At 42.2% G+C, this 17265-nt stretch overlaps 1 protein-coding gene across 1 annotated transcript; it reads right to left on the bottom strand.

The window, feature by feature from the left end:
- Window positions 1–6331: 6331 nt before the first annotated feature.
- On the bottom strand, window positions 6332–15688 carry LOC135473690 (potassium channel subfamily K member 18-like). The gene is made up of 2 exons (XM_064753555.1): window positions 15358–15688; window positions 6332–7242 (listed from the first exon to the last, which is right to left on the bottom strand). The coding sequence occupies exons 1-2, from the start codon at window positions 15686–15688 to the stop codon at window positions 6332–6334; spliced, it is 1242 nt and encodes a 413-aa protein (XP_064609625.1).
- Window positions 15689–17265: the final 1577 nt, after the last annotated feature.

Below are 17265 nucleotides of genomic sequence, written 5' to 3'. Positions count from 1 at the left end.
TAAACCACTGCTGTACCATCACCACAAGTTGACAAAAACAATTCAGGTTAGTTTTTACGAAAAATTTGGGAAATGGTTGTCATTGAAACTTGTCTGTATTTATATTGGGTAGCTGGGATAGAGAGAGCATTATTGTCGTCATGCCGATGATGATAATCTGTAAATAGGCCTGTAAGCAAACTGCATGGACTGTGCCATAGCTCCAACATTTCCATAACCTGCTGAGCTGCCCAATTCCTCAACTCATAAGTCTGACCTGTAAGTAAACTGCATGGACTGTGCCATAACTCCAACATTTCCATAACTTGCTGAGCTGCCCAATTCATCAGCTCATAAGTCTGACCTGTAAGCAAACTGCATGGACTGTGCCATAGCTCCAGCATTTCCATAACATGCTGAGCTGCCCAATTCATCAACTCATAAGTCTGAGAGACATACGAGGGAAGAATTCTTATGAGGAACACTCAGTTTGCAGAGATATGTAGCGGAACGCTCAGTCTGCAGATATATGTAGCGTAACACTCGGTCTGGGGGGTTTCTGTAGCAAAACATCAAGTCTGCATGTTTATGTAACAGAACACTCAGTCTGCAGATATATGTAGTGCAAGACTCAGTCTGGGGGTTTCTGTAGAGAAACATCAAGTCTGCTTGTTTATGTAGCAGAACACTCAGTCTGCAGTAGCACAACAGTCCGGGGGTTTCTGTAGCGAAACATCAAGTCTGTATGTTTGTCTCTCGGTCTGCAGATGTATGTAGGGCAACACTCAGTCTGGGGTTTCTGTAGCAAAACATCAAGTCTGCATGTTTATGTAACAGAACACTCATTCCTCAGCTTTTTGTAGCGGAACGCTAAGTATTCGGGTTTCTATAGCAAAACATCAAGTCTGCATGTTTATGTAGCAGAACACTCAGTCTACAGTAGCGCAACACACAGTCTGGGGGGTTTCTATGGCAAAACATCAAGTCTGCATGTTTATGTAGCAGAACACTCAGTCTACAGGTTTATGTAGCGGAACACTCGGGGGGTTTCTGTAGCGAAACATCAAGTCTGCATGCTTATGTAGCAGAACACTCAGTCTGCAGATATATGTAGCGCAACACTCAGTCTGGGGTTTATGTAGTGAAACATCAAGTCTGCATGTTTTTGTAACAGAACACTCAGTCTACAGTAGCGCAACACTCAATCTGGGGGTTTCTATGGCAAAATCGCCGTCATATGACTGAAAAATTGTTGAGTACGACGTTAAACCCCAAGCACTCACTCTATGACAAAACATCAAGTCTGCATGTTTATGTAGCGGAACACTCAGTCTACAGTAGCGCAACCCTCAGTCTGGGGGTTTCTATGGCAAAACATCAAGTCTGCATGTTTATGTAGCAGAACACTCAGTTTGCATGTTTATGTAGGGGAACACACTTCAGGTTTATGTAGCGGGACATTCACTACAGGTTTATGTAGCGGAACACTCAGTCTGAATGTTATTGTAGCAGAACATCAAATCTGCATGTTTATGTAGCAGAACATCAAGTCTGCATGTTTTTGTAGCAGAACACTTAGTCTGCATGTTTGTGTAGCAGAACACTCACTATGCAGGTTTATGTAGCGGAACACTCAGTCTTGGGTTTCTATAGCGAAACATCAAGTCAGCCTGTTTATGTAGTGGAATACACTTCAGGTTTATGTAGCGGGACATTCACTACAGGTTTGTGTAGTGGAACACTCAGTCTGCATGTTATTGTAGCAGAACATAATCTTGAGGTTTACGTAGCAGAACACTCAGTCTGCATGTTTATTTAGCAGAACATCAGGTCTGCATGTTTATGTAGCAGAACACTCAGTCTACAGGTTTATATAGCGGAACGCTCAGTCTGTGGGTTTATGTAGCGAAACATTCAGTCAGCTTGTGTATGTACCAGAACACTCAGTCTACAGGTTTATGTAGCAGAACAGTCAGTCTGGGGATTTCTATAGCAAAACATCAAGTCCGCATGTTTATACAGTAGAACACTCAGTCTGCATGTTTATGTAGTGGAAAACACACTCTTGAGGTTTATGTAGCGGCACACACACTCTTGAGGTTTATGTAGCGGTCTGCAGATTGATGTAGCGGTCTGCAGATTGATGTAGCGGTCTGCAGATTGATGTAACGGTCTGCAGATTGATGTAGCAGAACACTCACTTTTCACGTTTATTTACCAGAAGACTCATTCTGCATGTTTATGTAGTGGGATGCTCTGCCTGCATCTTAATGTAACGGAACCTACACTCTTCAGGTTTATGTAGTGGGACACACAGCCTGTGGGTTTCTATAGCAAAACATCAAGTCTGCATGTTTATGTAGCAGAACGCTTTGCATGTTTATATAGTGGAGCACACTCTTCAGGTTTATGTAGCGGGACATTCACTCTTCAGGGTTATGTAGTGGAATGCTCAGTGTGCAGATTTATGTAACAGAACACTCATTCTGCACGTTAACACTCACTATTCAGGTTTATGTAGCAAAACACCCAGTCTGCAGGTTTATGTAGCGGAACACCCAGTCTGCAGGTTTATGTAGCAGAACACCCAGTCTGCAGGTTTACGTAGTGGAACACTCACTCTGCAGGTTTATGTAGTCGAAAACTCAGTCTGCAGGTTTATGTACTGGAACACCCAGTCTGCATGTTTATGTAGCGGAACACTGCAGATATATGTAGCGGAACACTCATTCAGCAGGTTTATGTAGTCGAACACGCACTCTCCAGGTTTATGTAGCAGAGCACCAAGTCTGCAAGTTTATGTAGCCGAATACCCAGTCTGCAGGTTTATGTAGCAGAACACCCAGTCTGCAGGTTTATGTGGCGGAACACTCAGTGTGAAGTACGGGGTTATGCCTGGACTTGATTGAGTGATTGTACATGAGGTCCGCGAGTTCATGCGAGGGTATGCGAGTGGACGTGCGTCATTCTCTTGTCTTAATATAGTATGTCGTGCGCACTATCTCACGACCGGGAACATTACCAACTGTAAAAAATATATTAATGAATATCTGAATTAACAATACTGTAAAATATGTTCTGTATTTGTTATTATAAAGCCTGATAGTTATAGGTATAAACAACTGACAACATATGGAATAAAATTTATTTCCAAATGCCGAGGATGACAGGGGTCAATGATTTACACTTATTGAGCCAGTTATTTCACACATTGAAATTAACATGTATTTACGTATACATAGCTGTCTTTAAAACAAAGGTAATTAACTTCTGAACAAGACGAAATACAAGGAAATTCACAAGAAATCGATATCTATAACTACTATACGGGCACTTCGTCAAAAACAATATCATAGGGGATGATACGTTTTTCAGTTAAGTATATACACGTATAAAGGCCCTTTTGTGCAACGATACACCATGGTTAGCATGAGAAAAAGCAGTGTGAGTCATTTATATCAGACTATATACGTTACCAAATATGTAAACCTCTACCCCATATATATATATATATATATATATATATATATATATATATATATATATATATATATATATATATATATATATATATATATATATATATATATATATATATATATATATATATATATATATATATATATATATATATAGGAACAACTTGTACCTAGTATAAGACCTATACCAACAATGCACTTCTACTCCATCAATCAAAAAATATAAAGTCATGTACCTAGTACACACGTTTTGAATTAGGTCCACATGAAACCCGGATTGGAAAAATAGGTACCTTTAGTTTACAAGTTCATCTTGTAACTTGTAAGTTCAAATTACAGTTGGGAAACTGTTCTTGTAATTTGTAACTTTCAAGTAGAATTAGTTTTCCTATTCTAGTTATAAGTTACCGTTTTCATCTTGTAACTTCAAACTCTTTTCATCTTGTGACTTCTTTTTAACGGGAAATTATTGATGGTGTAAAAGGTGAAATCAATAAACATTTGTAGGAAAATTTAGTTGCAACAAACTCCATATTTATTTATTTTATTGTGTTTTACACCGAACTCAATAATATTTCACTAATATGATGGCGGCGGGTATTATGGTGTTATGAAACCAGGGAGAGCCTCGGGGAACCCCACTACCATCCGCATGTTGCGAATTTTTATATGCTGTGTTTCTATGACAGTAGGTGATAGATGTAACAGAAGTTGAGAAGTTCAATCATAAAAACCCCCGTGATATGTTTTGTAAAGCATATTGTGAAGCGAGCAGAAAAGGCAAAATATATTTGCCTTTCACGTGTTCATAGCATTTCTGATCAGAAGAAAAAAAGCTTACGTGTAATAAGGTATAATGGTTATAAATAATTCAGTGCAAATAAATACGTACGTTTAGCGGTGGAAGGACGTCCACTGTCTTATGCGTATGTACAGATACAGACATATATTTAAACATCAGCAGTATTTAATATTAAATTACATATTTATTTTGTAAAAACTATATGTTTTTTGAAAGAACACAAGACCCAGGCTCGTTAATTCTATGTTTTAAAAGTTTTTTAAAATATGTGTGGTGGAAAGCGATAACACAATGACACGGAAAGTATGTTCAGTGATCTTGATAACTTTTAAACGGTGAGTTTTCAGCGATATCACAGGCTTCCTTGATTAAAATATGAACAACAACTTACACAACAGAAATACAAACACTTCCTACACCACTTGACCGCATATGGGTGGCTGCCTTACAATTCCCTCGACCAGATATCGACACTATTCAGTACGGGTACTAAACATATATATGGCGTACAAAGCGTCCGTCTCTCCGCAAACATAATTTAATAATGCTTGATATTGGAATGTATCTTATATTGGAATATTTCTTAAATTTGATGTACAACGTTAGTCGTATTACTCGAATGTGTGGGGTCCTAAATGCTATTAGGATGAAAGTATATCCTTCGAACAAACGAAACATTCTCGAACAAAACGGTTGGCTAATATAAATGCTGCGTGGTGATGTTTCATGAATCAGCTGGTTGTTTTGTTTTGTTTTTTTTCCTTTAATTTTTGTACAAATATGAGTTCTGCAAATTAGCTCCTTGAACAAAAGACGCAGATATCCGGCTCAGGCAACATATGTAGAAATGCACAGTTAGGCCTAGTGTGCGATGCCCATTTTGAGGTTCAAAACGTCAATAATTTCTGACATCTGTGTTTATGACATAACAGGACTGATTTAAAATGAAATTTTGTAAATATTTTTACTGCTTGTATTTCACAGAACGAGTGTAAGAAACAACGACGTAGGGGTGGTTAATCCATTTCAACATCTGGACAAGTCTGTACACCGAAGCTGTCAACATATAGGCCGGTATGCCAAGGTGGGTTCACTATTGTATATGTAAGTCACACAGAAAGAAACTTGTAAAACCGGTTAAAGATAATTGTTTCTTTTTCTCACAGTAAACAGGGTAAAATGATCTAGTGTATAAAATAGTTTACGTCGTGCATAATCGAAACAAAAAATTAAAATGAAATGAAAGACTCCTATAAATCCTTCGTGTGATTGGTAAGTAACAATTCATTTCATGTAAAATTAATTGGTATTAGTAAATGGTTATAGAGTGTCAGGGCAAGGGACCATCGCGAAAGGGAGTTTACCGGTACTGTGATTTTCACCAATACTAAGGCTTAATTTTTACCTTTCCAGCTGTATACGTTCTTATACCAAATTCAACGTTGTGCAAAACGTTTGTGAAATGCCAGTTACGTAAACGCTTTGCTAAGTAGCCTAATCCTATAAGACACACATGTCTGGCAGAAGACAACATGGATTAAGAGACCTAGTTTATCAGACATGCAACGTCTTCAGCGGAAACATCACACGTGATACGTGAAGTAAAAACCTGTGCTACTCGCTCTAAACTATCACTAACGAAGTACATTCAGTGTATATCTTCATTCGGCACCCGCCAACAAATATCACTTTGAGTAATGATAAACGGACAAACAGATCAAAAGTGCAAAACAAAAAGGCACTCTGAAATACTTGCTCCATGTATAGATAAATTTATGGTAGGTCTAACATCTTCTTCCAGGTTTAACGGCATCAGCTGGACTGTAAGTAGCTCACTTCACTTTCACTTTATCGTACAATCGGTATTCGGGTCGTCTTTACAAAGGACAATACAATCCGGCATATCTGGTATGCATTCCTCGAGGCATCTCCGTGTCGTTTATAATCGTGATGTCCAAAGTGTGTGCTTACAGAAATCGGAGTGCAGATGTCAATGCTACGTTTGTGCATGGTGAAAGTGAAAGAAACACGTAGCAGTTGAGCTAATCAGACCTTCACAGGCATCACTTTTTCAGTCTTCCGTGTCCAAGATACCCAGTTTCCTGCCCACCCAGCGGCATTTGGCGACGATCTCGTCCTGCATCAGAGAGAAACACATGGATAAGATAGCCATACCGAATAGCAGGTAGACGGCGCCCAGGATGAGCTTCGCTTGTGCTTGCTGGTTCTCGAAGTCCGTGCCAGGCACGACGTCACCGAATCCGATAGTGCTGAGAGTGATGAAGCAGAAGTAAGCGGACTGAAGCCAGTCCCAGCCCTCCCACAGCCCGAACAGCACTGCCCCGCCGAAGATGTAGCCAGCGATGACGATCATCGTGATCGTCAGAGGTACGGTGATCTTTGACTCGTCGAACTCATCCTCGTCGTCGCTGTCGTCGTCGATGATTTCCGGCTCCTTGCCCATGGTCTTCACGACGCTGTTGCCTTGGTACTGTCGCAGGTCCAGAGGCGCTATCTTGACGGTCGGTTTACCGATGGGTGTGGGAGAACGGCTGTTAGATCGGCCAGAGGAGGGACGGCTGTCGGTTTCCTTCAGGCGGTTGTAGTGGGTGGAATTGGGCGGTACAGACTTGAGGACAGAGCTACTGTCGGACTTGGCCAGGCTGTCCCAGCCAGGCTCCGGTTCCTTGGTCACAGAGTTGATCTGAACTACGCGGGTACGGTTGGTTTTCCTACAGCAACCACAGCAGCAGACTTTGGCATAGATGAAGCGGAAGATGTCGGCCAAGACATCGCCGATGTTCGCCAGACAGAGCAGCATGAGGGGGATCCCGAGCACGGAATAGGCGATACACACTAATCTACCCCAGAACGTCTTCGGGGCGATGTGACCATAACCTGTGAACAAAAACACGGGAGTTAGAGTGATGTGATCATAACCTGTGAACAGAAAGAGGAGAGTTAGAGTGATGTGATCATAACCTGTGAACAGAAAGAGGAGAGTTAGAGTGATGTGATCATAACCTGTGAACAGAAAGGGGGGAGTTAGACTGATTAGGAGTAAAATTTGACATTTGGTGGGATTGGGAATTTTAGTGCCATCGAGGGGCCTCCGTGGCTCAGTCGGTTAGCGCGCTAGCGCGCTAATGACCCAGGAGCCTCTCACCAATGCGGTCGCTGTGAGTTCAAGTCCAGCTCATGCTGGCTTCCTCTCCGGCCGTAAGTGGGAAGGTCTACCAGCAACCTGCGGATGGTCGTGGGTTTCTCCCGGGCTGTGCTAGGTTTCCACCCACCATAATGCAGGCCACCGTCGTATAAGTGAAATATTCTTGAGTACGGCATAAAACACCAATCAAATATATCACATTTCCTACTGTTTGGAACAAGAATGACACTTTGGTGATGTGGAATGATAGTGCCATCATCTATGATTCTATCTCCCGTCTCCTACTGCCCGAAATAGGAATAACACTCAGATGGTGTGCAATGATAGTGCCATCACCTATGATTCTATCTCCCGTCTCCTACTGCCCGAAATAGGAATAACACTCAGATGGTGTGGAATGATAGTGCCATCATCTATGATTCTATCTCCTGTCTCCTACTGCCCGAAATAGGAATAACACTCAGATGGTGTGGAATGATAGTGCCATCACCTATGATTCTATCTCCTGTCTCCTACTGCCCGACAAACACTCAGATGGTGTGGAATGATAGTGCCATCATCTATGATTCTATCTTCCGTCTCCTACTGCCCGAAATAGGAATAACACTCAGATGGTGTGCAATGATAGTGCCATCACCTATGATTCTATCTCCCGTCTAATAGTGCCTGAAATAAGAATGACACTGAGATGATGTGGATTGATAGTGCCATCACCTATGATTCTATCTCCCGTCTCCTAGTGCCTGAAATAAGAATGACACTGAGATGATGTGGATTGATAGTGCCATCATCTACGATTCTATCTCCCGTCTCCTACTGCCTGAAATAAGAATGACACTGAGATGATGTGGAACGATAGTGCCAGCATGAACGATTCTATACCCCTCTCCTAGTCTATGAGATAAGAGTGACAATGGGATTACGTGGAATGACAGTGGCAGAACTAAGAGGTAGAAAAAATCTTGAACTTTACAGGTATTTCATTGATGTACGCCTGCTGGTGAACACGATGTTAGTGTATTGGGACTGGATGAGGCGTCATGTATGGCGTGATGGGCATGTTGGCCATCAGCAAAGCCTGTTACGGGGAGATATCCAAGTGATGTGCACGTAGGCCATCAGATAGGCCTCTTACAGGGAGATATGCCAGATAGGCATCTTACAGGGAGATATCTCAGTGATGTGCATGTAGGTCATCAGATAGGCCCCTTACAGGGAGATATGCCAGATAGGCCCCTTACAGGGAGATATCCCAGTGATGTGCATGTAGGCCATCAAATAGGCCTCTTACAGGGAGATATCTCAGTGATGTGAATGTAGGCCATCAGATAGGCCTCTTACAGGGAAATATCCCAGTAATGTGCATGTAGGTCATCAGATAGGCCTCCTACAAGGAGATATCCCAGTAATGTGGCCAGAATACACGCTCCCATACAAGGCCCACAAGGCACCTCGCGGCTCATAACAGCTTGTTTTACAAAAACATATATAGATATAGATATTTACCAGAAACCTTATATGCAATATTTTCAGTTCTTGCATCCGGTGTATGTATTCATGGATTGCTTTATTTTGAAGGGCGCAAAACACAGTACGTCAACCTGTTTATAATACAAACCATCCATTACCATTTAGAAATTAACGTCGGAGAGATTTTACAAGTCACTGTACAAGGTTGGCAAATGTTTAATAAAATATACACCTTCATATATCTAAGAGAAAGGCTTCGTCCTTTTCAATCGATTTCAAATATACTTAGACAAAGGGTAGTTGTTGCAAACAAACAACCACCTCCTATGATTAGCTCCGTGTTTGCATGTTGCTATGACTGTATCGAAAATCATTTCCCAACAATTATTTGTGGGTCTTGGAAGGTACAATACCTCGACAGTCAACAGATAAAGAATGGACGACGATCCGTTTTTCAGGAAAGCTTAACAGTCGATAAAATGGGCAGGAAAACTTTCCCAAGAGGTCATTGCATTGGTCTGGGCCGTACATAGTCTATGTCATAGCTCAGACATCAGATTTTACTGGACGTACATGTATAATAGATATTGAGTTGTATTTGAGTGACTATAAGCATGCCATGTAAAACGTTAAAGATAAAACGCACCAACTGTATCACTAATGCCCCCCATATACACAATAGGTTTTGATTTATTTATTTGTTTATTTAATTAGTGTCGTACTGAAGAATACTATGGGTTTTGAAGGAAAATGACTTCATCGAACATTTCAACCGAGTTCAGACGATATGCCGCGCTATAAAATACAGTGAACATCGAACTTAGTTCATACAATACACCACAATATAAATATATATTGGATTTTGAACAGAATTCACCCGATATGCCATAATATAAAGTACATGTATATTGGATTTGAACAGGAGTTCAAATAGTGTTATATATCTGCATATCTGAAAGAAAGAATTTACACTGGAAGTAAAATATACCTTGGTGTCATTCCCTTTGCCGTCCTACAAACAGGCAAGCCAAATAAACCATTCAGCAAGACTAGTCACGAAGTCATGAGACACAAATTTCCTCACGCTGTTTGCTAGGAGACTTGTCTTCAAATCCGGGTCGGGCCATACTAAAGACTTTAAAAATGTTACTTGTTACAATCTCTCTTGGCGCTCAGCACTGAAAGATTAAGGCTAGAGCAAAGAAAGAGGTCTCAGTATAATGTGAATGGGTAGGGTGTCATGTCTGGTATCTTCGGCATGTAATCAAGTCAACGCCAATCGCATAACAGTGGTGGCAGCACTTTTGCGGCATGGCCACGCCCTATCACAAGAGGGCAAAGAATATGTGCACACACCTTCCTCGTCGTCATATGTCGTCATATGAAAAATTGTTAAGTACACGTAATACCCAAGCATACAGACATACACACATGCATGCATGCATGCAGCCATCCATCCATCCATCCATCCATCCATCCATCCATCCATCCATCCATACATACATACATACATACATACATACATACATGCATCTATCCATCCATCCATCCATACATACATACAAACGTCCCTCCATCCATCCCTCCATCCATCCATCCATCCATCCATCCATCCATCCATCCATCCATCCATCCACCCATCCATCCATCCACCCATCCATCCATCCATCCATCCATCCATCCATAAGGGGAAAACCCACCAGGACCAGACCTATTGGCACTTAGCCTATTTCCTCACACTGCTTGCTACACGAGAAAGCCCGCACCTACAGCCGCACTACACCAACACCAGACCTATCGGCGCTTAGCCTATTTCCTCACACTGCTTGCTACACGAGAAAGCCCGCACCTATAGCCGTACCACACCAACACCAGACCTATTGGCGCTTAGCCTATTTCCTAACACTGCTTGCTACACGAGAAAGCCCGCACTTACAGTCGCTCTACACCTACACCAGACTTATCGGCACTTAGCCTATTTCCTCACACTGCTACACTAGGAAGCCCCACCTACAGTCACACTATGCCAAACTTTTTATTAAAGTAACCAATAAAAACATTGTCAAGTGTCTGACACTTTACACATAGTACTTACAGGTTTTTTTTGTAAAGCATGTAGACTCGGGAAAATCAAAACCATAAGAAATGTAATCAAGTCAACGCCAATCGCATAACAGTCACACAATGAAAGAAGGATTTATGAAAGTAGGTTTTGGTTCCTGATGCATTAATGTGAAAATGAAATGATCGAGCAAAGCTACTATAACGGATAACTGTTGCCTTACAAGAAAACACAGAGATCAAGCCCATTCTTGTCCTGTGAAACCGAAGTTTTCCATCCTCTTGACATAAGGGTGATGAGTCCTCCTATAAAATATGCTCGTTTCCCCGCAAAAAGGAGAGTAAATAAGGGAGGCAATCAATACAAAGGACACAAATATCAGATTGTTTGCTCGCGTGTCTCAGAGTCATATCCGGTTCTTTATGTCCAAAATGGACAGCCACGCGCCCGTTTCCGCCCATCAGTTAGATTCAGGTCCATGGAATCAAAACACTGATGCGTAGGCTTATAATTTTAACAACAGTGAAAAGACACGAAATGTACTGTACGAAATAATAAACCGTTCACCGTTGATGACGGTGGAATAGGAATCTTTAGGAACCATGCCCATCCAGGCTTATTCGTGCGTCAAGTACGGTGGCCCATATACAACATTTTCCTTTTTTCTGTGGAAACGGTTCTCACCTGGGTGAAAACGTTTTCACCAAGGTGGAAAATCACGTGATGCAAGAAGCCTCGTTCTCGTTTCCGTGGGCAGAATGATGAAGAACTACAACATGTAAGAACTTCAGTGGATGAGACGAGTTACATGGGTCACACGACCTCCCTATATAGTGTCCCCAAAATTTGGTCTGTAGTCAAAATGATTTCATCTTCCATTAATAACCCGTTCTAAAGTTCAGCTGCCCACGGAAACTAGAACGAGACTTCTTGCATCACAAGAGTTTCCACCTGAGTGAAAACCTTTTCACCCAAGTGGAAACCTAACAAAAAGTTACAAAAGTTAAGAAAAAGGGGAAATGTCGTATATGGGCAACCGTAGTCAGGAGGCATAGATCTAGTGGCATTTACAGCGCTGTAATAACTGAGCATATAGAACTGCTTGACTCTTAGGAAAGCCTCTATGTTACCTCTGTCAACGAGCCGTCTTATGCATCATGTTGAATAATATCGCCACGTATGATGATTAAACAGATGCAATCAAAGCTCAGCTGAGGTATTTATTTTGAAATTTATGTCCTCATGTTTTACTCTTTACGCATCCTTAGTTCTCTGGTGGATTGTGTTGGACGCAGTTTTAAAATTGGTCTTGTATTGACAAGGAATGGTTGGTATATACGAATGTCTGTTACGACGCCTAGATATATTCTTTTGAAATCAATTTGGATGCCTTCCTCCGTGAGACGAATATGACTGCCAAACGGCCTGTTGTGCCAAATCCAGGTGAGGCAGATTCCCACCATTAACGCATTTTATATAACTGAAGTGTGAAGCATCCAGAAAATAACGCCGTTAAATTATACCTGAATTCATGATCAAAAGGGATGTACTTATGGCGATAGATAAAGATCCCTTAACAGTCATTAATCGGTGAAAGCGACAGACTATGAAAACAACACGGGAGGTAAGAATGGGTCACACCGCTTCATGAATTATTTGACTCAACTCACTTTATCGGTGAATTGAAATCCACATGTACATTGGAAGGACACCGTGCACGGAGTGAACCCTATAAACCTCTCTTTGTCCCTAAATTGACAGAACTAAACATCTACACGCGTGCGTCAAACTCTAATGAGGCAGTTTGGTACTCGTCACATTATCATGCTTTCAGTAAGCTGCTACATTCATTAAGAAGCATAAATCATATAGATTGTGTATAGATCAATAAAAAGCATTTAATTAATAAAGTAATGTCTTTGTGGTGTATTCGTGATGTTGTTACTGGCAATGGCCAATTTTAAGGAAGTTGCATTCATTAAATCATTCACTACTCACACCTACTTGGTTTTCATAACTCTGCATTGATCAGCTGAATCCAGCATTCAAAATAAATGTGCTGTGCTCTTGAAAGCACACATGTTGCTGCATGCATAAAGTATGAAATATCTTTCATACCTTAGTAAACCGCCGTAACCTTAGTTCTAAGCTTAACGTAAACAGGGAAGAAACACGGATACCGTTGCAGTAAAGGAAACCGTGTGTGTTTACAACACATCTCTGAAGAGCCATATGTGGGCAGGACAACCAAAAGCTGTTTAAACGTACAGGGAACAGGAAAATTAGAGAAGGAGTGATTAGTTTTTTCAAGAAATCACACTACCAGCAGGAAACTAACAAACCACAGACGAACAGTGGAATAACAGGGCTATTGGGTCATGATAAACAGCACGACCTTTGCCAGTTCTCCAGTCCTTGATAAGCTAAATGAGAACCTAGAAGAACAAGACTGATGAGGAACAACCGTGACGTTTTTAAATCCTCAATCCCTGGATTAGCTATGTAAAAACCTATTTAGCAACCGTGCTATTACAGTTAAATGAACAAGGAGAGATCATGAACCCGGTGATGTTAAATCCCCAATCCATTAATTCCAGTGACTTCAGGTAGACCTATGTCACGTATTCGTGTGCTTAGCATCTGACCTCATTTCAGATGACCACCTTCGCAAAGCAACTGCTAAGCACACGAATTAGTGACGTTATGCCTATTGCCAATGGAGAAAAACAGCTCCCGGTAATGTCACGTGATCCCCAGTCATTGGATGAGTGATTTATCTTGGATCAACAGCTGGGTGACTTCGGTGACTATTATTATCTCCAATCAGCACATGTGCTTAATTGAGACAATATGTAATCCATGATGATTATAATCCCCAAACAATACACTTGCGTGATTGTGACGTCATGAAATCACTGATGATTACAATCCCCAATCAGTGCTTGATTGTGACATAATGAAATCCGTGATGATTATAAAATATTCGTGATTGTAACATCGTGAACACCCTGATCTCTATAAATCCTCAAACCTTCAAAAAATTGCAATTTAACTAAAGGGGATTGGTGGTGATGGGTCTACATCAAGGAGAGTGAATAGAAATTGAAATTTAAAATGGCGGCGCGCCACAATACACTCATGAAACTTGCGATACGGCACAGCAGCTGGAGAGTACTTTATGTCACACAGTACCGTGTGACAGCTGCTCAATATAGTTCGGTTGTTAGCCACATAGTACAGTGGAGCAGCCGCACAGTAGGGTAGGGTTCTCACGCAGTACCGGGGGTCACCGCTTAGTACTAATGAGTTGCCACACAGTACCGTGGACCAGCCGCTCATTATGGTAGGGCTGTCACATAGTACTGTGGACGAATCGCACTTTACTGTAGGGCTGTCACATAGTACCTTGGGGCAAGGAACAATATGGTAGGGTTGCCACACAGTCCCGTGGGGCATTGCACAGTACCGTAGAGCTGCCACACGGTACCGCGGAGCAGCCGCACAGTGCCGCAGGGTTACCGCGCAGTGCCGTCCAGCAACGGCACAGCACTGTAGAGTTACCACACAGTACAGTGAGGCAGCCGCATAGTGCCGTAGGGTTATTACATAGTACTGTGGAGCAGCCGTGCAGTGCCGTAGATTTGAAACAATACAGTAGCGTTATCACACAGTAGAGTAGGGTCGCCACACAGTGCCGGCTAGTCGTGAATCACAAAAGCCCGTACAACAGCCGCACAGGGCTGTAGGGATGTCACACAGTACCGTACAACAGCCGCACAGGGCTGTAGGGATGTCACACAGTACCGTACAACAGCCGTACAGGGCTGTAGGGATGTCACACAGTACTGTTCCTGTTCTATTTCATAAACTGTAATACACGTACGTTCTTCCAGAGCCTAAACCTTCCCACAACTTTGGAAAATCCATTCCCTCACAATGTTTATATAACTAAGCTTTTGTGGACTATAACGCTACCAGATACAGCGAGTGTTGTTAAAGTACACTCAGTATTGTACAACAAGTGCATCTGGCCCCTAGATGACGAAGCTGTCTCTGACTCAAGTCTGACTTAGTCTCAATAACACAGACAACGTCTTAATAAAATCTGTGACAGCTGATCAAGGGGCCTGGCCCCATAATCAGACAATCATTGTGAAAGCATTTTCAAAGCATACAAGTTAATGTCATGCCCAAATCCCTGGAAAAGAACGGCTCCCAACTCTGATTAAGCGAAATAATAATTTACTACTGCGGTATGTTATGGTCGGTATGTTACAGAAGTGGTACCTTAAAGCAGCGATGGGGTATAGCATTGGTACGTTGCAGCAGTGGTACGTTACAACAGGGGTACGTTACAGCAGCGATACGTTACAGCAGCGATACGTTATCACAAACTTACCTATGGTGGTGATAACGGTGACAGAGAACATAAGGGAACCTGCCCACGACCAGCGGTACACCGGTCCGTCCGGCATGCCGTATTGGGAGCAATTCTTCCCATCGTACCCTATGGCAATGCTGTTATCACGAAACTTCTCCAAAATCTTTTCAAAATTATCTCTCTGGTCTTCGAGGTCGGCGTACTGCTGCGTCACTTTGATCAAACTTTCAATAGTGTTGTTCTCTATTGGCAGGTACTCATTTCGGGATTCGTAGCAGATCTGTAGTTCGTTGTTCTTTTCGAGATGCTCGAAGATGAATCCACCGGCAACGCAGTACAGTATAACCATTCCGCAGAGTCCCACGTGGGAAAACATAAACTTGGCAAATTTTTTGCAGCATCCTTCCCTGTTGCCAGCTCCCATGGTGGATGGCGTAGAAGATACAGTCTCGGTATACTCGCTCTGTTGATAACTTTTAGTAATGCTCCTGAAATATGAACAGAAGATCTTATAGAAGCAAATACTGACCAAAATATTCCACCGTAGTCTGCACTACATATATCTGTCATCTTATACACAATGGCGAAGGCCATTTAGTAACAAACAGTTGCTAATATTCAGCGATGGTTCTCTCCTGGTAGTGATTAACATACAATGAATGCCCTGTTCAGCTAGTAACCAACATTCAGCTCGTAAATAATATAAAACGAAAACTCTGTTCAGCTGGTGGCCAACGTACAGAGAAGGTTCTATTCTGCTAGTAACTACTTACAGCGAAGGCCCTGATCAGCTAGTAACTAACATACAGCGAGGGTTCTGTTCAACTGGTCATAGAAGCCTGGGTGAAATTCTCCGCGCCATTTTCCAGTTCTCGGACGGCACTCTGGTAAACAAGTTGGCGATGTTCCGTGCCCTTCACCAACAGAATGCAGCCGGGTTTGTCCCGTCAATTCAACTCTGATTGTCCACTTAACAAACTTTTTAAATATTTACGAGACAAGTGGAGCAGGTAAAAGCTGTATCGACCAAACTTTTGGCATATCTTTTGCTAAAATCGTTGGCGAACCAGTTTAAATATTTATACGTTAGCAACTACTGTAGCTGGCGTTACCTTCATAGCGACATCGTCCCGGGATAGTCCCAGTATGTCGGCATGCAGGTAGATAAACTACCTAAGTATTGATCATGCCACTAACTGCCATGACAACCCGCATCGCGTCGGGATACAAAGGGCCCAGCACGCCCAAGGCTAGCAAATCTATAAATCCATAGGCGGGTAAACCGGTTAGGCTGTCCCAAGACACGCTGCCGATGCAGATGTACAGGTGCCACGTTACCTTAATTGTTTCCCTCCTATTTCGATTAGAGTGGCGAAGTCGACATCAGCTAAACCTCAGAATCTTGATTTATACTGTGAAACTGCTGTAGGCCAAATACACACACGTGTGCGGAATATATATGTTTCTATTTGTTTCCGGGCATGGTCCTTTTCAGGTTCAGCATTACTTCCATACTCCCCCCACCCCCCGTCAGAACGGTGTATCCTTGTAGTACAACGGAAGCTGGATAGCGTATCCTTGTAGTAGGGCGGTATATCCTTTATACTGGATAACGTATCCTTGTAGTAGGGCGGTATATCCTTGAAGCTGCATAGCGTATCCTTGTAGTAGGGCGGTGTATATTTGAAGCTGGATGGCGTTTCCTTGTAGTAGGGCGGTATATCCTTGAAGTTGGATAGCGTATCCTTGTAGTAGGGCGGTGTATATTTGAAGCTGGATAGCGTATCCTTGTAATAGGGCGGTGTATATTTGAAGCTGGATAGCGTTTCCGTGTAGTAGGGCGGTATATCATTGAAGGTGGAGAAGGTATCCTTGTAATTCCTGCGTTGTGTAATAAGCTATACTATCCTCCAAGCTGAATGCACA

The sequence above is a fragment of the Liolophura sinensis genome, chromosome 8, assembly GCF_032854445.1.
Source record: "Liolophura sinensis isolate JHLJ2023 chromosome 8, CUHK_Ljap_v2, whole genome shotgun sequence".
NCBI classification, from domain to species: domain Eukaryota; kingdom Metazoa; phylum Mollusca; class Polyplacophora; order Chitonida; family Chitonidae; genus Liolophura; species Liolophura sinensis.
The sequence above is the reverse complement of the archived record's forward strand: the minus strand, read 5'-3'. Positions and strand labels throughout refer to the sequence as shown.

Bases quoted from the DNA above. Each gene is read 5' to 3' on its own strand.
- LOC135473690 (XM_064753555.1), bottom strand. From the start codon at position 15,688: ATGGTTATACTGTACTGCGTTGCCGGTGGATTCATCTTCGAGCATCTC. The intron at 7,243-15,357 runs GTAAGTTTGTGA...TTCTGTTCACAG, and splicing joins CACCGTTATCACCACCATAG to GTTATGATCACATCACTCTA.